This window comes from Petaurus breviceps, unplaced genomic scaffold (assembly GCF_028583685.1).
Source record: "Petaurus breviceps papuanus isolate PSGF00001 unplaced genomic scaffold, PetGlider_PUasm1.0 177, whole genome shotgun sequence".
NCBI lineage: Eukaryota > Metazoa > Chordata > Mammalia > Diprotodontia > Petauridae > Petaurus > Petaurus breviceps.
In genome coordinates, this window is record NW_027185776.1 from 2,543,289 (window position 1) to 2,564,287 (window position 20,999).

Below are 20,999 nucleotides of genomic sequence, written 5' to 3' on the forward strand. Positions count from 1 at the left end.
ACACAGTTATCTATATGTTTGAGAAATGAGGCCTTTATTAGAGAAAACTGCTACAAATTTTTTTTTCACAGTTACCATTGCTAAACTGTATTTCCCACCATCTTATATCCTCCCCAGTGCCCCTCCCCATTATTCTAATCTCTCATTCCTTTCACCCTGTCCCTCCCCAAAAGTATATTGCTTCTGACTGCCCTCCTCCAATCTGCCCTCCCTTCAATGACAACCCACCTCTCTTATTCCCTTCCCTTCCTACTTTCTTGTAGGATAAGATAAATTTCTATACCCAACTGAGTATATATATATTATTCCCTCTTTGAGCCAATTCTCATGAGAGCAGATTCACTCACCTCCCCCCCTTCCCCTTCTCTGAAAAAGCTTTTTGTTGCCTCTTTTATGTGAGATAATTTACTCCATTCAACCTCTTCCTTTCTCTTTCTCCCGGTATAGTCCTCTCTCATCCCTTAATTTTGTTACATATTATCCCTTCTTATTCAACTCACACATGTGCCCTCTGTCTCTATATGCTTCTACTAACTACCTTAATAATGAGAAAAGTCTTATGAGTTACAAATATCATCTTCCCATGTAGGATTGTAAACAGTTTAACCTTATTAAGTCCCTTATTATTTAGCTTTCCTATTTTAACTTTTTATGCTTTTCTTGAGTCTTGTATTTTAAAGTCAAATTTTCTATTCAGCTCTCTGGTCTTTTCATCAAGCTTGAAAGTGGGGGCAGCTAGGTGGTACAGTGAATAGAGCACCCAGCCCTGGAGTCAGGAGGACCTGAGTTCAAATTCGGCCTCAGACACTTAACACAAAACTAGCTATGTGACCTTAGGCAAGTCACTTAACCCCAACTGCCCTGCCTTCCCCCTCCAAAAAACCAAAAAAAAGAATACTTGAAAGTCCTCTATCTCACTGAATTTCCATTTTACCCCCTGAAGGATTATACTCACTTTTGCTGGGCAGGTGATTCTTGGTTGTAATTCTAGCTCCTTTGCCCTGCAGAATATCACATTCCAAGTCCTCTGATCCTTTAATGCAGAAGCTGTTAAATCTGTTATCCTGACTGTGGCTCTACCATACTTGAACTGTTTCTTTCTGGCTACTGTAATAGTTTCTCCTTCACTTGGGAACTCCAGAATTTGGCTATAACATTCCTGAAAGTTTTCATTTTGGGATCTCTTTCCAGAGGTAACTGATGGATTCTTTCAATTTCTATTTTACCCTCTGGTTCTAGAAAATCAGTGCAGTTTTCCTTAAAAATTTCTTGAAAGATGATATCTAGGCTCTTTTTCTGATCATGGCTTTCAGGCTGTCCAATAGTTTTTAAATGATCTCTCCTGGATCTCTTTTCTAGGTCAGTTGTTTTTTCAATGAAATATTTCACACTCTCTTTTATTTTTTCATTCTTTTGGTTTTGTTTTATGATTTCTTGATTTCTCATAGTCATTAGCTTCTATTTGCTCCATTCCAATTTTTAGCGAATCATTTTCATCAGTGAGCTTTTGGATCTCCTTTTCCATTTGGTCAATTCTGCTTTTTAAAGCATTCTTCTCCTCACTGACCTCTTTTATCATTTGGCCTAGTCTGTTTTTTAAGGTGTTATTTTCTTCAGTATTTTTTTTCTCTTTCACCAAGTTGTTGACTCATTTTTCATAATTTTCTTCCATCTCATTTCTCTTCCCAATTTTTCCTCTACCTTTCTTAACAGATTTTCAAAATCATTTTTGAGCTTTTCCATGGCCTAAGACTAATTCATATTTTTCTTGTGAGGCTTTGGATGTAGAAGCTTTGACTTTGTTGTCTTCTTCTGAGTGTGTGTTTTGATTTTTCTTGTCACCACAGTAACTTTCAAAAGAGTTTCTTTTCCATTGTTTGCTCATTTTCCCAGTCTATTAGATGACTTTTAAGTCATTGTTAAAGTAGGGCTCTGCTTCCAGGATAGAGGACACATTGTCCCAAGATTCAGGGGTTTGTGAAGTTGTTTTCAGAGATACTTCTAGGGACCTGTAAGTTTTCAGTTCTTCCCAGGTGATATGATTTAAAATGTGTTTGCTTCTATCCTGGCCTATGCTCAGGTGTGGGAGTGAGTCTCCTCTCCTTTGAGGTTGCAAGCTCTGCTGTAGTGCTCCTCCTCACCTAGGAACTGGATCCAAATATGGGCAAAGCAGCAGAGTCCTGCCTCAGTGCTGGCATAAAGAACCCTGTAATCTCCTTCTGACTAGTTGTTTGACCCCCTTACCATCTGTGGGCTGAGAGCTCCTGAAACAGTTGCTGCCACTGCTTATTCAGTCTCTCTCAAGGCCTGTCTCAGCTTCAAGGCTGGCACGGCCTGGACTGGACTGCCCTCCACTCTCACCCAGGAGTGACAGACCTTTCCTGCTGACATTTTAAATTGTCTTTGGCTCCTGTGGACTAAGAAGTCTGAAAACCGCTACTGCTGCAAGTGATTCAATCTCCCTAAGACCTGCTCTGGATTTGCTGGAACCTGGTCTGTGCTGGCATAGCCTGAGCTATTATTCTCTTACACTGGCGCAGCAGACCTTTCCTACTGATCTTCCAAGCTGTCTTGGGCTGGAAAATTGTTTCACCTTGTCTTTTTGTGATATCTGCTGCTCTAAAATTTGTTCAGAATAATTTTTTAAAGGTATTTGGAGGGTATGTAAATCCCTGCCTTTACTCCACCATCTTTGCTCCACCAGGTAGTATTTTAGTACTATTTCTGTGACAGTAAGTCAAGGCAATAAGTATTTATTAAGTGTGTACTATGTGTCAGGTATTATACTAATACAAATACAAAGGAAGACAAAGACCAAACCAAAATAAACAAAAAAGTCTCTGCTCTTAAGGAACTTACAGTCTGATGAGGGGAAAACATGCAAATAACTACGGACCAATAAAACATATCTAGGATAAACTGAAAATAGCTTTCTTGTAGAAGTTGGGATTTTAGCTGAGACTTGAAGGAAGCTAGTGAAAATGCATAAAGAAAGAAGATGGCATGCTATATGTGAGGAACAGCAAGGAGGTCAGTGTTAGTACAGTGCTGAGTTCACATAGGAGAATAAGGTGCAAGAACTTCTGCAAAGCAAACTCAAAGAAACTGCTATAACAATACTTAGCTACAATGCAAAAATATTATTTAACCTAGGGTTGACTCTAAAATTTTTTTATTATGTACCCTTATAAGTAAAAAAACAAAAAGTGAGCACCTATCTCTAATGTGTGTATGTACTTACTGAAAATTATATATACATACTATAGTAACCTGGTACTAAAAGCAAGCCACAGAAAATTCTCAAATGAACTTCTTCAATACCATAAAAAATATAAATTTAAAAAATACTATAAAAATTTATTTTCTATTTATAAACATATTGATAACTTTAAAATATATACAATACTCACTTCATCCGCAAGGAACTCCTTACTTAGACCAAAATCTGTCAGCACCACATGGCCATTATTATCAAGTAGAATATTCTCTAGTTTAATGTCACGGTATATAATACCCAACTGTGAAAATAAGCAAATAAACATTTAAAATAACAATTTATTAAAAATAACAATAAAAATTCTTAAGATTTCATTTTTAAGAGAATCATCATTCCACTGCTCAAGAATTTTTCACAGTAGCTTCCTATATATGAGACTGATTCTAAACTCTTAAGAAAGACTATCATACAAGGTCCTCTACCAGTTTCCTTTTTCCTAACCACCCAATGTAATTTCTCATTATTCCCTATTGTGACCTTTCAATTTAGCAAGGCCAATTTTCTTACCTTTATCTATTTATATTATATTTGTCGCTGCTTTAATGCCTTTGTTAATGTTGTTCCCCAGGAGAAAAAACCTCCACTTTCTCCAAAGTGAGGTCTTCCTTGAATATACCCTTCTAAGAAGCCTTTCCTGACTAAACAGCCCACAAAGTTCACTTCTTTACTTAGTGTTACACACCACTTAGATATAATTTGTACTACATTGATCTAAAAATCACACCTCCTTCAGTTTTTCCTGTATGTTTATTTGACAGTTAAATTGCAGATGTCTTGATTTTCCATTTACTTTATGTTTTTGGTGTCTAGTAAAGTGCTATGTAAGTAACAGGTAATTAAAATGTCTTTTAAATGAACTCATTTCTAAATTTAAATATCTAAAATAATTTTATTTTAGTTAGTCCTTAGGGTTTAAAGAGCTAAAGCAAACCAATTCAATATTGTATAACTATTTCATTCTGTGTATAACCACTGATGAACAAACTGAAATTAACTGCCTCATCTTTTATAGAAGTTGCATCACTGACAGTTTCTCAGTGTAAGTCTCATATTCAGACTTAAAATGAATTCTTGGCCTAAAATAAGTATTTTAAGCAAAAGAAACCTATTTTAACTAATATCAAGGGTATGAAATCTTTGATAATCTTTTAAAGGATTATAAACATTATAAAGATAAAAACATTTAAATATAGTAAATACAAGACAATTATTTCCAAGAAGCAATTTTTTTCTGCTTGATAATATATGAGGAAATACATATCGATCAGTTTGATTTATATACCTAAGTAATAGGCTGAGTGCCATTCAAAGGATGCTGAATTCAAAGAAAAGTATGGCACATAGAGATAACTGAGGGAGAAATAAAATAAATATATGTTAATACTAGGATGAAATAAAAGTTTCTAAATTTTTGGGTAATTTTACTGAACACTAGAAAACACATTTAGTGATAAGCAGTTTATCCTGTCATGCCCCTACTATCTCACCTCAAATGTCTCTTTTGGATGAGTGAGTTCAAAAACAAAGAAATGGACTTTTCCACGATGATGAATTTAAATCTCTTTACAAGCAAGTTTTTTACCCTACAGTTTAGTGATATAACTAATTCTTTTGCTTTATCTATTTAGAGCTAAGGACTAGAAATACTTTATATCCAATATTTAAAATTTGAAAATGTGTTGGTTTGGCAGTCATTTAGTAATCACCTTTGCATACATGGCATTTACCAGATACGATAAAGAGGATAGAATTCTCAGCCTGGAGTCAGGAAGACATGAGTTCAAATCTGACCTCAGATAACAAATCTGGCCTCAAATAATTACTAGCTGTGTGACTCTAGGTAAGTCACTTAACCTCTGTTTGCCTTAAGTCACTGGAAAAGGAAATGGCAAAAAAAAAAAAAAAACAACCCACAACCAAAAAACCCATGAACAGTCTTGGTGTGCTATGTGGTCAAGGGGGTCAAGAAGAATTAAACTCAACTGAACAATAAATGGAAACATAAGAGAAATTAGAAAACAAGTATCTAAATTTGCACAGGTTTACGTACCCACTGACCCTCTCCCTTGAACACCTCTTGCTAATCTATTAGTACTCTCACTTTCTCATTCCCAATCTGTGTCAGCAGTCATATGAAGATGATCTGTTAGACCAGGAACAATCTTCAAATTTTTGGTTGGTAAAATCCTTGCAGTAAAATAGTTTAGATAGTACCAACTACTATGAAATAATACCAATTATCAAAAAGCTGCATTATAAAAATTGTGTATTTTCACATAAATTTTAGTTTAAATTTAATAATACTTAAGTGAGGATTTGATTGCTTGATATTGTAAGTGAACAATACTGAATATGACACCTCATCTTGTACAATTTTTCACAATAATTTTTACTTTCCTCTATTTATATGAGTATTTGATATATCATCAGTTCATGCCATAGAACTTTCAAAAAATATGTTTTATTTGTAAGGGCCTTATTACTTTTGCCCAAACCACGAAATAACTTTAAAAAATTTAGTAACAGGGGTGACTAGGTGGCGCAGTGAGTAAAGCACCAGCCCCGGAGTCAGGAGGACCCGAGTTCGGTTCCAGTCTCAGACACTTAACACCCACAACCACACACAAAAACAAACCATGTAACCTTTGGCAAGTTACTTAACCCCAATTGCCCTCCAAAAAGGCAAAAAAAAATTTCGTAACATAACACATTGAATACTAAGATAAGCAGACCTAAAATGAAAATCTTGTTTGGCTTTTAAAGCCCTTTACAATCTGGCCCCATCTCACCTTTCCAGTCTTCTTACACTTCACTCCCCTCCACATACTTTGAGAGAGAGAACACAGAGCTGCTTGTATTATCCTATCACATATAAGAATTTGAGTTCTTCTGAGAGCAAGGGCCATGTTTTAGATTTTTTTTTTCTTTATACCCAGCATTTAGTACCTAGCACATAATAAGATCTTAATGCTACTTAATGCTTTTGCTGCTGCAGATGTTTATGGATGATGATATTTATTATCATGTTTGTTCTTTATATGTATTTAGGACTTGATATTCAAAGGAGGATTGCAGATATTTAATGTCATATTTTTATTTAACATTTTTGTCTTCTTGTCTCTTCAGATCTCTAAATTTTGTCTAATTTTGAATAAGGAGAATTGGTTGGTCAGTCAACAATCACTTATTAAGCTCTTATTATGTGCCAGGCACTAAGTGCTGGAGATAAAAAGTCAAAAACATGGTCTCTGACCTCAAGGGGCTCATATTTTAATGGAGGAGATACATGTAATGTAGGTATTTTACACCTGTATTATTATACATGTATGCATATATGTAAGCATGCATTTATGTAACCATATAGTACAAATGGAAGGTTCTCAGAGGGAAAGCAGAGGGGCACCAGAAAAAGCTCGTTGGTGGAACTTGAGTGAAGACTTAACATAAGTCAGGAAAGTCAGGAGGTAAAGGTAAGGAGGGAAGAATCTTTTGAGCAAATAACAGGCATAGAGTCGAGATATGCAGCATCTTATGCAAGTAACAGCAAGAAGGATAGTAACACTAGATTGTAGAATGCATGGATGGAGAATAAAGTATATGAAGGCTGGAAAGGAAGGAACAAATTCATGTAGAACTTTAAATGCCAAGCAAAGCACTTCATATTTGAATCTATAAAGTGTAAACATGGTTGGTACTATACTTTAGGAAAATCATTTTGGCAGTTAAGGGAAGGGGAGATTGGAGTGGGGAGAAAATTAAAACAAAGGAGACCAATGAGAAGGCTTTGTACTAATTCAGGCACAAGGTGATAAGAGCCTACACCAACCAGTATGGTGGTTGTATAAGTGGGGACAATGGGACAGGACATATAGGAGAGATGTTGTGAAGGTAGAAATGACAAGACTTGGCAATAGATTGGATAAGTGAAGGATAAGATCAATGTTGCGAACCTGAATGACTGAGAGGATGGTGATGTCCTTAACAATAATAGGGAAATTTGGAAGAGTGGAGGAAAGGATGATTTCCATTTTGGACCAAAGTTGAGTTTAAAATGTCTAGGTATTGGCATAAGATTATTTATGTAAGAAAAAAACATATAATAACTTATTAAGTAACTACTATGTGCCAGGCATATGCATATGTACATGTGTATCAGAGGCAGATATACATAAATATAAAATTTATAAAAAATATATACATAATTACAGATACATAACTTTATAACTGTAATTTTACCCACAATCTGCCAAGAAAGCCAACTGATTATATACTATATATTACTGAATACATTAAATGAATAATATCTTGAGCAAATTTTTTGGTCACATGATTGACCTCAGCAACATCTGAATGACACTGTTTGTCCCTCATATAGATAGTAAAGCAGGTGGGTTTTAAACCAGTCATTACTGTAGCATACATTTATATATTTTTTCTTTCATAAAGGGAAGTGATATTTTCATATAAGCTAATAAGTACTAAATATTTAATATATTCCTTCTGGCTTCTTACTCTTACTACACTGCTTTTGGTGATTTCATTATGGTTTATAGAAAACAAAAGATCACAATTTGTGTTCCTAAGAATGAAACTTTTGACATTTCTTTTAATTGGCTCCTGGTTTTAATTCTGTTAATATGACAATGCCTAAATAAAATTATAAGCAAGAAAACTAGAAATTAAGCACAATTTTGAAAAAAGCAGTCATAATATTTGTGTTTCTGTGTGGCATGTTTTGTTTCTAACTTATGGCTCTCATAAATTATGCTGGTACTTTTATAAGTAGATCTTTTTAAAATACTCATATTTTTATGGCAATTTCAATACATCTTGTTACAACTAAAGTGCTTAACTAATAATACAGTTCCCACATATAATATCAATTTAATATGCCACAAACACTTCATAAAGCTAAGTCAGAAATATGAAGATTTCAATTAAAATTACTTAAATCTAGATAAATGATATTTTCAACAAGATGAGAAAGACTTTTATATCAATTTTTGCAGCATGAATTACAAATTATGGACAAGTACAGAATATTTTAACAGTTAAGATTAGTCTACACAGGTGTAAAGAAATGAGACAAAAAATATCAAAGACTAAAAAATTAGAATGGAAATAGAGGAAATTGAGTACAAGGGACTTTCAACAAATAAGAATAAAACAACTCTTACTCCTTAACCCAATTAATGTTTCCTCAGATATGGAAAAAGGCTGAGTTTGGGAAATATATAATAGGAATTATGGCTCCATATTAAATAGGATGTTTTCTATGCTACACTTCTTGTTTTCTTTTCTGAAAAATAAAAACCACAGGGCTACTCTTTTCACTATTGGGGGGTAGGAAGGGAAAGGTGGTAGAAATTAATAAACCATTGTTTCTAACTCCTAAGTAAAACAGAAAAGTTCCTTAGAAACTATCTCTCAGTTTGGTGCACAGGAAATACACAAGGGAAGAGAATGAAAAAATATATTTACATTTAATGATACTAGTAATACACTCAACATGTGTCTAAAATATAGAAACAATATGAGGGCTACTTTGAAAAGAAGCTAGGGAGGTTAAGTGGCTTACCTTATGAAGGTGTTCAAGGGCAAGCACAATTTCCCCAATGTATATCTGCACTTCATTTTCTGTGAAACGTTCTCTTTGAGAAAGGTGAGTAAAAAGTTCTCCACCATTTATGTAATCTAAAAACAAAACATATATAAATTTTTGTTCTTTAATTCATACTTAAAAAGTAAAAGTAATGTTTCTTTTTTTGCTGCTCTTGATTAAGTACAATTATTTATTCTTATATTTGTAATGGAAATGTAAATTTATGTTGGTGCCATCTTTCTAAGATTGTATTGTTTAAGATCTTTCCTGCCCCTAGGCCCTCTGATAGCCTTAAGTGCACCTGGAGCATGTGTCGGGAGGCTTGTTTTTCAGGAGATACTTTGTGATTGGGCAGTGGGTCAAGAGGGTTGTTACATTCTCTGAGCCAGGAGAAGGCTATATAAAACCTTGATGTGAGGCTTTGCTTGGGGGCTCACTTTGAGAAGTGTTGTGTGATTTGACCAGATGAGACTCTGGGCAGCTGTTAAGAGCCTCCTGGCTTTGAAAAACCCAGATGTTGATGCTTCCCTCTCTGGTAACTGACTGGGTATGGATGTAATGGTTGGACAGTTGGAGGCCTGTCTGCTTGATCTGTTTGTTTCTCTGTCTTCTTGTAATTTCTGCTTGGTTACCTGTCTGTATGATCCCAGAACCCATACTTCATCATGTACACACTGAAGTTCAGGGTGCTAACCTTTTCCCCTGAACTAGGTAAATGATATGTTTGATTGATTAAAGAAAGATTGTTAACCCATTTTGAGTTGCTTTTCTTTAGAAAAGCAGATCTAAGAACCTGTGTTGGCAGCCACCCTGGGAATGTTGGGGTGCTTGCTGCTATAACATTTCAATTTTTTAAAATTTGAAACTACCCTGCTGTAAGCACACTCATTTAACAAAGTAAATCTGAATAATTTAAATATTAAATTTTGCTAAGAATTATCCCTATGCCATTAAAAAGTATTTGACAAATAAGTAGGGACCAATTTTTAAAAACTGACATTTCAATTTGAACTATTAAATAAGATTATATACATTTATGAATGACAGCCTGGGATAATGGATAGTAAGCTGGTCTTTGAATCAGAAAAGAGAGGGGTTCAAGCCTCACCTCTCATACATACTGACTGTGTGACCCTGAACAAGTCATTCAACCTTTAAGCCACAGGCAACTAAGACTATATTTTCAAAAGAAGGTGCCAACTTGCATTGATAATGAGAGTTCCTTCAAGGAGGTCCAGAAAAACAAACAAGCAAAAAGCTCCATGTACTCAGATTTATAAATTATTCCCAAAAGGACACAAAGTTCATTGTAGCTAATATATAGAAGCAACACATCTTACTGGAAAGTACTAAAATAGTTACAACTACGTTAAATATATGCTGTTTCTTAAGTGACAACAAACTACTCTATTTTTTTTTAATTCACTAGACGGATCTTTTTCTCTCTCTCTCACTATTATACACATACAGAAACATATGTGACTATATGTATATGTGACTACACTTATACATACAATATCTCCAAGATTTTAGTGCAGTTTTAGCCTATGAAAGTTTTTTAAAGGGACACCCTATACATGTCCATATGCATGCATACACATATATATTCCACAGAAGGAATTAAGAATATGTATTATATAAACCTCCCCCCCCAAAAAAAAATTTTTTTTAAAAGGTTTCTTCATTAAATGAGAGACCTATTCCTTAGTTCAGAAAAGTTACTCTGTACTTGCGTGTATATAGAGTGGTAGTTTACCTAAAATTAGTAGATTTAGTTTCAACTATACTCTTCCCTTGGGTCAAACTATAATGAAAAATGTAAAGAAGAAAATGCATTTTCTCGCTCTACACAATGCTGTCCCTACACACATAAAACATATAAAAAAAAGAAACAAGGCATGCAGCTAGTTTGTTCTCAAAGATGAAGAAAATTATGTTTATAAAACACATTTATTCTCCCACAACTTCCTTCCAGGCATAGAAAACAAAGGACTATCCTTAGATTTTTGAAGATCTGGGTTCAAGCCCTGCTGCTGAAACAAACAGGCCTTGTGTCCTTGTCTGGCCAGTCACCAATCTCTCAGTGTACTGGGTAATTCAATAAGTTGTGTTTCCTTACCCATATTCCCACACCAAGGAAAAGGGCCAGATCAAGAATAACCCCAAACTCTTAATGCCCTCCACACACCTGAAAACAGCTCGGTGCTCCTGAATAATTGACATCCAAAATGAGGCATTGGTGATAGGAGATCTTGAAACTTGCAGTGCTCTAACATTTTTTTTTTTACTGTATTGAACAATTTAAGGTTTATTGATACATATAATAAGGCATATCAAATGCATTAATACACTAGGGTTTGTACAAATAATCTAACCTTTAGAATTTAATCTCAGAATTTTTGCTAAAGCTTGATTTTTTAAAACTTTTAACTTACAAAAATAACTAGTCTAATAGAAAGACCATTTGTGATGAAATTTAAAATGTGAGCTTTGTTGCATCAGAATACAATGAGAGCTAACAGAGAATTATACACAATTTATGAAGTACTGTTGCAATTTTACACTAAAAGTTCTCATGCTAATACAAAGTTTTACAATGATCAATTTTAAATGCTTTATTCATTACTTAAAAGAATATTCATTTAACATAAACCACACAAGTGATCAGGTCGAACATTTAGCTGGTTTCCTTACAGTTTGTCAGGAGTTATTTTTAATCTGAGCACATTTATCAGATAAAATCTCACCCCACTTGGCATATATACATACTGTGCCAGTGAATTCACTCTACTGATGTACTTATAAAATCCACATGGTATGTGCTCACTGGAGACAAAACAGCACACACCTGTCAAAAGGTCATTTAATATAAGATGGTAAAACTATTTGCAAAACACACATAAATTTTCCATTTCTAGAATCATATCTAGATATCTGTGCATAAGTTGGATTTTCCAAAGCTTATAATAGATCAGCTGGGTCTCAGCACTGCTGGGCACCCACACTGGCTACTTTATTATTGTAGACTGTCCTTTTACATTAAATACACAACATTCGTTACCCACTTAAAACTTGGGTCACAGGGAAGTCTCACTAAGACCAAGTCTGTACCGCAGTTGCCCAGAAACAATTAAATTGGCTTTTAAAGCCTCTCAGGTATGACAAGATTTTAAAACATACTTCATGATATGTTCTTCATGCATCATAGTGATGGGAAGTTTGGAGGTCTATGTTTGTAACATCGGTTTGTAAAATCAATTTGCAAAACCAGTCTGTAAAATCACATTCCCTTCCCCACCAAGCCTCAGAGCATTGACTCTGCCCCTTCCCCCTGCCAGCACTCTGCCTAGCAACAATTCATGAACTATTTATCTCCCCTTAGTATAATGTCCAGCTGCACCTATGAATCCTTCAATGCACTATCTGTAAGTTGACTCCTTAGCCAATTATACACATACTGAGTCTCCGTTAGCCTTGGTTCCCAACATCCATCTTGTCAAACATGACACTGATGAGTTGCAGGCTAGGCACTTCTCAGTCAGTCCTGACTGCTATCTGACTTAGTGATGTTTCAAGCCTAAAACCACACCTCCAGGTAGCCCCCCCCCCACCTTGGGCTATTTCCCAGTGAATTATGGGCAATACACCTGCACAGTTGATATTAAAAGTGCATGTTTCTTTAAGCACTGACCACTCCTTAACTCCTCCCTAATCACACCCTTACTCACCTAGTTAGCATAGTTGGCATCTGATTTACTGCAGTGACCCCTTAAAAACTATACCTATGACTTCTTTAAGTTTGCAGGTTCCCTAAGAACTCTTGCAACATAACAATAAACTTTTACAATCCTGACTTCAAAGATTGCTTGGGCCTAGTGAATTACTTCCAGACTGCACAGCAGGGACTCTGGTCATTGATTGGAGCCCCTGTCACACCTATTGCCGCCCCCCCCCCCCCCGCCCCCCATCAATAGTAGCTCATACCTATGATAGAACAAGCTTTTGTTTTTCTTGCCCTAACACTATTTTTATAAAAATTTATAAAAATAACACTTCAACTAAAATAAGTATTTGGAATACTGATAATACAATTAAATTTTCTTTTTAAAAAGTCTAGTGAAGGGGCAGCTAGGTGGCACAGTTAATAGAGCACTGGCCCTGGAGTCAGGAGGACCTGAGTTCAAATTCGACCCCAGAAACTGAACACACTAGCTGTGTGACCTCGGGAAAGTTACTTAACCCTAATTGCCTTGCCTCCCCCCATCCAAATAAAAGAAAAAAAAGTATAGTGAGAAAACAGTCAGCAATGTCTGGGTAGTTATAATACTTTTCACCTGAAAATCCTAGAAGTATTTCTCCTACATGATCTAATATGATATATGCTTCCACATTCTGAACAAAGACTAGAATAATATTTCAGAACTAGAAGAGAACTTAAAGATCAAATTCCTAACATTTTACAGATTAAAAAAAAAAGCCAGAGGCCCAGAGAAGTGGAACAAATTGTTCAACAGACAACTGTCAATTACAGAGGTAGGATTAGACCCATGTCTTCCAGAACAGGTCATAAAGTACAGAATGTTTTGTTCTTTAAATGTTTACTAGGATTTTTTTTTCCTAGTAAATTTTTCTAGTAACAAATTTACTAGGAAATCAATCTGGTTCAGAGTTTTATTTTTTGCTTTTAGATTTCATTCGGAAATTATTTTATTGTTTGAAGATAGTCATCTATTTCATTTAACTTTTATATAATATAATTGGGCACAGTAGTTTCCAATAATTCTCTTTATTTTCTCTTCATTTATAAAAAATACCTACTTTTCATTTTTCAGCCATGGTAATTTGGCTTCCTGCTCTCTTTTCAGGAAAATCAAATTAGTTAATATTTTATTGATTTTTTATTTAATTGATTTTATTAGTCTTAAAATAACAGCCTTTTATTTCATTCATCAGAATTGCCTTTTTGTTTTCAATTTTATTTCTTTTTCCTCTTATTCTGAAAACTTAGACTTTTATGCTTGAAGGTTATTTGTTGGTTTTCTCATTTTTAAATTATGTTCTAAATAATCTTCTCTTTCTCTAATTACTCTTAGATATCGATTTTCCTCCTAGGATTGCATTAGTTGAACAATAAAAATATTTTGCTCACGTCTATAAAAAGATGTTTAATATTTCCACATGTCTGGATAGTGATGCAGAAAAAAAATTTAATGTTTTCATTCCTTAACTGGCATACATTAATCAAAGCTGGTTTTTTTCAAAGTTCTGTTCAGATCCATAATTTCCTCCTTCCTTACCCAATTAGTCGAATTTCAAAATAAATTATCTTTGTCATCTGCATTCTACCTAAGTCTTTTTGCAATTCAACTAGTTTTTCTTTTAAATAAATAAATAAATGTTATGCCATTGCAACTGGTCCCTTCACTTCCTGGCAAATAGAATGAAAAGAAATATAAGTAGTATCAGATTTTATATTCTTGGGCTCAAAGATCACTGCAGATGGTGATTGCAGCCATGAAATTAAAAGACACTTTCTCCTTGGAAGGAAAACTGTTGTTATTGTTGCTGTTGTTTGTCCTTCTATCTTTAAGAGGATCATGGCATCATGGAGGTGATGAAATGACATGCAAGTGGATTGAATTTAATTTAAAGTGAAGGAGGGCTGTGCAAAGCCACCAGCCTCATTTTTCCTCAGGATCCACCTGAGTCCAGTGGCAATATATGGATCAGGACAATTAGAAATGGCCCAGGATGTAGGGGAAGACCTTGGCTAAGGTCTTTAGCAGGTCTGTTTGACTGGGGTCACACCCAATCAGCCGTTAGGTGTAGGTAGAAAAAAAAAGGCAAAGAATGGCCTCTTTAACCTAATCCAGAAAAAAAAAATCAAACTGGGAAGTGAAGACCCTTAGGGTTGCTGGCCAAAAGAAAAACAGCTACTATTTACATTCACTGGGGAGTCAATCAGGGCTCAAACAATGACCAACTGGGAACTACTCTTGGCCAATCCATGAGAGCCAGAGGGATTTGGGTTGAAGGCATGGTCCTTAAGGAAGAAATCTAGCCCGTAAACCACAAGATATTTAACCATGGCAAACATTACCTTTCCAATAAACGTCCAATATTCAAAGCTATGTTTTTTAACAGTAGTAATGCACAGCTGTAAGAGTTGGACTATAAGCAAAGCTGAATGCTACAAAATTAACGTTTTCAAATTGTGGTGCTGGAGAAGACTTTTGAGAGTCCCTTGGATATCAAGGAGATCAAATCAGTCAATACTTAAAGAAATTAATTGACTATTCAGTGAAAGGACAAATAATGAAACTGAAGCTACTCTGGCCACATAATGAGAAGACAGGACTCCTTGGAAAAGATCCTGATGCTGGGAAAGACTAAAGGCAAAAGGAGAAAGGGATGGCTGTTGAGGTCAGAGTTGAGAGAGCTGGTTCAAGTTTCTGAAAGAATTCACTTAGACCTCTTTATTCATTGGGAGCTTTATTGACACAAAAGTACACAGGCGGGAGATTTAGCAGGGAGCTAAACAAAGGCATTGGTATAGGACAAGAACCAGACTTATATAGGTAGAAAGCTATATAGCCTGTAGGATGATGATGTAATTTTAGGGTTTCTAATGGGGGTTGGAGATTTAGGGACAAGATAAGTCTTGAGATAAGGACACAGGATAAGGATGATGAATGACACAAGATAAGGGTGTCAAGGGAATTTTTATGACCCAGGATGGGACAAGACAAGGAATTTTATGGTCCAGGACAAGGGGAAGTTCTGTGGTATTTCGAGATAAGGGGAGACTTTAGGGTATCAGAGAATGAGCAACTCAACCCTTAGGACACCTCTGTACTTTAGGATGCCTTTAGAGGATAAACCAGGGAAAGGGCAACTCAACCTTCAGGGCACCTCTGTATCCACATCATGGCAGAGGATGTAGATAGCATCATGGAAGCAACAAACATGAGCTTGGACAGACTTCAAAGGATAGTAAAGAATAGAAGGGCCTGGCATGCTGGGTTCATGAGGTCATTAAGAGTTAAGACATGACTGGACAACTGAACAAAAACAACAAAATCCCACTTGGTGCAAATGATTGTAATATTTACAGTGCTTAATTATATATGTTGTCTTTTAGCATCAAATGGGGTTTCCCTGTTTGTTTCTCAAATTAATTCAATTAATATGTATTAAGTACCTGCTTTAAGTTACAAGGCATTGTGCTACCCAGTGGGGAATATAAGAACAATTACATTAAAACAATTTTTTGACATTTTAAAAACATTTTTTATAAGTTTCAACTTCCAAATTCTATCTTCTCTCCCTCCCCACCCCCCTTCTTGAAACGGTTAGCAATCAGCTTTAGGTTATATATGTGCAATAATGTAAAACATTTCCATAGTAGTAATTTTGTACAAGAAAACTTGAGTAAGAAAAAGAATGAAAGAAAGTGAAAAACAGCATGCTTCAGTCTGTATTCAAACAATATCAGTTCTTTCTCTGAAGGTAGATAGTATGCTTCACTGTATTGCTGAAAATAGCTAATTCATTCACAATTCTTCATCGTATAATATTGCTGTTACTGTGTATAATGTTTTGGTTCTGTTCATTTTCCTCTGCATCAGTTCACATAAGTTTTTGAAGGTTTTTCTGAAATTATCTTGCTTATACTATAGCACAATAATATTCCATTACAATCATATACCACAACTTGTTTAGCCATTCCCCAACTACTGGATGTCCCTTCAAAGTCCAATCCTTTGCCATCACAAAAAGAGCTGCTATAAATATTTTTGTACAAATGGGTCATCCTTCCCATACCCTGCTTTTTTTTATGACTTTGGGATATAGACCTAGGAATGGTATTGCTGTGTCAAAGGGTATGCACAGTTACATAGCCCTATGGGCAAAGTTCCAAATTATTCTCCGGAATGGCTGGATCAGTTTACAACTCCACCAACAGTGCATTAGTGTCCCAGTTTTCTCACATCCCCTCCAACATTTATTTTCTTTTTCTGTCTTATTAGCCAATCTGAGAGGTGTGAGGTGGTACCTCAGAGTTGTTTTAATTTCCATTTCTCTAATCAATAGTGACAACTGGGACTTTCTAAAGATTTCTGAGAAAAAAGGTCTTGATAGGTGGTCAGACTTGTTTCTTAAGAAGAGCATTTTGGAAATTAAATAAGAAATGGTTTAGTAAAAGGAGAATATGGAAAAGGGAAGACCAATTAGGAGTTGATTAAAATAGGCTAGATATAAAGTGGTAAGGGCCTATGCCTGAGTGGAAGACATTTAACACAACGACTGACTCAAGAGTACTGTACATGTAGAATTTGACAATACTTAGTAACTAATTGGATTCAGGAGTTGAGGAAGAGGGAAGATTTAAGGATGGCTCTGAGATGGCAAACCTAGGTGAACAGAAGAATGATGATGATACTCTTAATAGGAATGGGGAAATTTGGAAAAGAGGTGGGTTGAGGGGAAAGGATAAAGATTGTTTTAGACACATTGTAGATCTGTGTGTACACGACAGAAATTTTACTGTGACTTATTCAAAATCATGAGTGTAATGCCTACTTTTTTAGATTCAACCAAACTATAACAATGTTTATTCAGTTCCATCATTTTACTTCTGTATGTATCTTTCTACTGAAACCATATTTTTTTCAGGAGGTGGCCAGTTGGTTATTTCTACTTTCATTCAGTCCCCTAGTTCAAAGAAATCTAGGCAATATTCCTTTAAGATTTCCTGAAATATAAAGTCTAGGCTCTTTTATTGGTCAAAGCTTTTAGATAATCCAATGATTATTTAATTATCTATCTTTGATCTGTTTTCTAAATTAGTGGGTTTTGCTATAATATACCTTACTTTTTTTTCCCTATTTGTTCAGTCTTTTGACTTTGTTTTAATATTTCTTATTGTCTCATGGAGTCACTGGTTTCTATTTGGTCCATTCTAATTTTAAAGTCTAATGGGGGTTTTGTTTATTTATTTATTTTTTTAGTTTACACATTCATTTCCACAAGATTTTGAGTTACAAATTTTCTCCCCATTTTTCCCCTACCCACCACCCCAAAACAGCGATCCCACTGAATATCCCCTCCCCCAATCTGCTCTCTCCTATATCTTCCCCCCCCCCCCCCCTCCGACTTTCCAGTAGGGCATGGTGGATCTCTATGCCCCAGTGCCTGTATATCTTATTTCCCAGTTACATGTAAAATAATAATAATATATATTTTTTAAACATTTGATTTTAAACCTTTGAATTCCAGATTCTTTCCCTAATGTAATAATGTAATGTCAAGGAAAGGCAACTTCCCAAGGTTCACAATACCAGCATAGGTGCTCTCCATTTTATTCAGGGACAAATTAAGAACAGAGAAGATCAAAATATGACATCATTCAAAATACAGCATTTACTAAGTGTGATTAAATAATCTCCAAGTACTACCCCACCCCAGGACCTTACATTCATTCAATCAATTACAAAGTCCCTGTTCTAAATACTACTCCACCCCTAGGCTGTACATTCATTTAGTCTATCACAAAGCCCCTCTTCTCACATGGAGATTAGTTTCCAAATCATAAGTAAAGTACATTCATTTTTCAATCATAGAACACAAAAAGGTCAAAAGTTCCCCACCCCTGGATCACAATTGAATCTACCCCAGAGTTACAACAAGTTTAAGCACAGCACTTAATACCCAAATGGAGGTCTTTTCTTCATCTTGACAGAGGCAAGTTCTCAGCAATCTTTGTTCCTGGGGAGACAAAGCTTAGCAAGGCCACAAGATACATTGCCAGTTGTAGCAGCAAGCACCCCAAGCACGTCCTCAGGGTTTGCTGCCCATACAGGTTCTTGGATCTGCTTTGTTAAAGGAAAGCAACTCAAAATGGGTTAACAAGCTTACTTTAATCAGTCAGACATATAATCATTTACCTTGTTCAGGGGAAAAAGGTCAGCACCCCAAACTTCAAAATATACAGACAGAATTATCAAGACATTAAAGATCAAGTAGACAGCTTTCCAAACTGTCCAACCATTACATCCATACCCAGTCAACATCTGGGTTTCCACATCTGGGTTTTTCAAAGCCGGGGGGACTCTCAACAATGGCTTCCCAGAATTCAGATCAAATCACAGAACACTTCTCAAAGTGAGTCCCAAAACAAAGCTACACATCAGGGCTTATATAGCCTTCTCCTGGCTCAGAGAATGTAACAACCTTATTGACCCACTGGCCAATCAAAAAGTATCTACTGAAAAACAAGCCTCCCACCCCAGGCTCCAGGTGCACGTTAGCCTAGGGGCAGGGAAGATCTTTAAATCTGCATTTCCATTACACCAGTCTCTTTATTAATTCATCCTCTGTCTGCAGAACAGTCCTAGGACCCCTGAAAACATGAGCAAAACCCTCTCCCAGGATTTCTGTAAACATACAAGAAAATCCTTCTTCAGGGCTTCAGAACCAACAGAAAGGTTCCCAGACCCCTGCAACAAAAGCACTGTCCTTCACCAGTGGACAGTATTCACTCTCTGTCTGCAGGACAGTCTCAGTAGCTCTTAACCAACAGCTAGGTTCCAGCACTTCTTCAACAACAGGACTGTCTTTCACCAGTGGACAAATCTGGCAAAACAACATCAAAACAGACAAAGTACCAGCAAAACAGCCATGTCTCCTCAGTCTTTGGCAGCTCCGGGGGCAGGTCTCAAAAGTCCAGGGCAATTCAAAGTGCCCTCAGCAATCCTCTCAGTCTCTCTCTGCCTCCACGAGGGTGCTGCTTCCAAAAAGTTCTTCTGCCTCTCTCTCGTCTCTCCAAATCTATGTCACCAGCTCCTCCCAATTCAGCACTCTCTTATCACCTCAACAAGTCCATCCCACAGGTGGGATTAACAAGCTCTGGGTTTTAACACAATCAAACCAAAAACCAAGCCAATACAGGGGGATCTTTATATTCCATTACTATCACACCTACCTCCCTCATCACCCACCCTTACTGGGAAGATAAGCAATTCATTATGGGTTATACGTGTGCAGCTGTGTAAAATATATACATAGTGAATATACTGTGAAAGACTGACTATATTTCCCTCCATCCCATCCCACCCCCCATTTGTTCTATTCTCTACTTTGATCCTGTCCCTTTTCAAAAGTTAGTGCTTCTGACTTCCCTCTCCACCAAACTGCTCTCCCTTCCATCCTCCCCCTCTCATCCCCTTCCCCCCCTACACTCCTGTAGGGTGAGATACCCTATTTAGTGTTTATGTTATTCCCTCCTTAAGCCAAATTCATTGAGAATAAGGTTGACTCATTCCCTTTTGCCTTCCTGTTTTTCCCCTCAATTGTAACAGTTTTCCCTTGCCTCTTCTATATAATTTGCCCCATTCTATCTCTTCCCATCAGCTCTCATCATATTCCTCTCTCACCTCTTAATTTCACCTTTTAAGTATCATCCCTTCCTATTCAACTGGTCCTGTACCTTCTGTCTATGTATACTTGTATACATATATATATTCATATACGTGTATATGAATATATATGTATATATTCATATGCCCATATACCATCCTATACAGATATATGTATGTATACATACATGTGTATGTACACATATACACATTTCTATTGCCTTCAACTATTCTCATACTGAGAAAACTTTCATAAGCTACAGTTATTGTTTTTCCATGCAGGAATATAAGTAGTTCAACTTTGATATGTTCCTTATGATTTATTTTCCCTGTTTACCTTCTTATGATTCTTCTATCTGAATGTCAAATTTTCTATTCAACTCTGTTTTTTTCATCAAGAATGCTTGAAAGTTCTCTATTCCATTGAATGACGAAATTTTCCCCTGAAACATGATACTCACTTTTGCTGGGTAGGTGATTCTTGGTTTTAATCCTAGCTCCTTTGACTTCTGGAATATCATATTCCAAGCCCTTTGATCCCTCGGTGGAGAAGCTGCCAGATCCTGTGTTATCCTGTTTGTGTTTCCACAGTATTCAAATTGTTTCTTCCTGGCTGCTTGTAATATTTTCTCCTTGACCTGGGAACTCCAGAACCTGGCTATAATATTCCTAGGAGTTTTCTTTTGGGGATCTTTTTCAAAAG

At 36.0% G+C, this 20,999-nt stretch overlaps 1 protein-coding gene across 1 annotated transcript in view; it reads right to left on the reverse strand.

Annotated features, from left to right (window-relative positions):
• Positions 1 to 20,999, reverse strand: part of RPS6KA5 (ribosomal protein S6 kinase A5) — a 261,593-nt gene that overhangs the window by 131,244 nt on the left and 109,350 nt on the right. Inside the window, exons 4-5 of the mRNA XM_069085996.1 lie at positions 8,856 to 8,971; positions 3,411 to 3,518 (exon numbers count right to left, since the gene is read on the reverse strand). Coding sequence (XP_068942097.1) covers positions 3,411 to 3,518; positions 8,856 to 8,971 — 224 coding nt within the window. The remainder of the gene's footprint in view (positions 1 to 3,410; positions 3,519 to 8,855; positions 8,972 to 20,999) is intronic.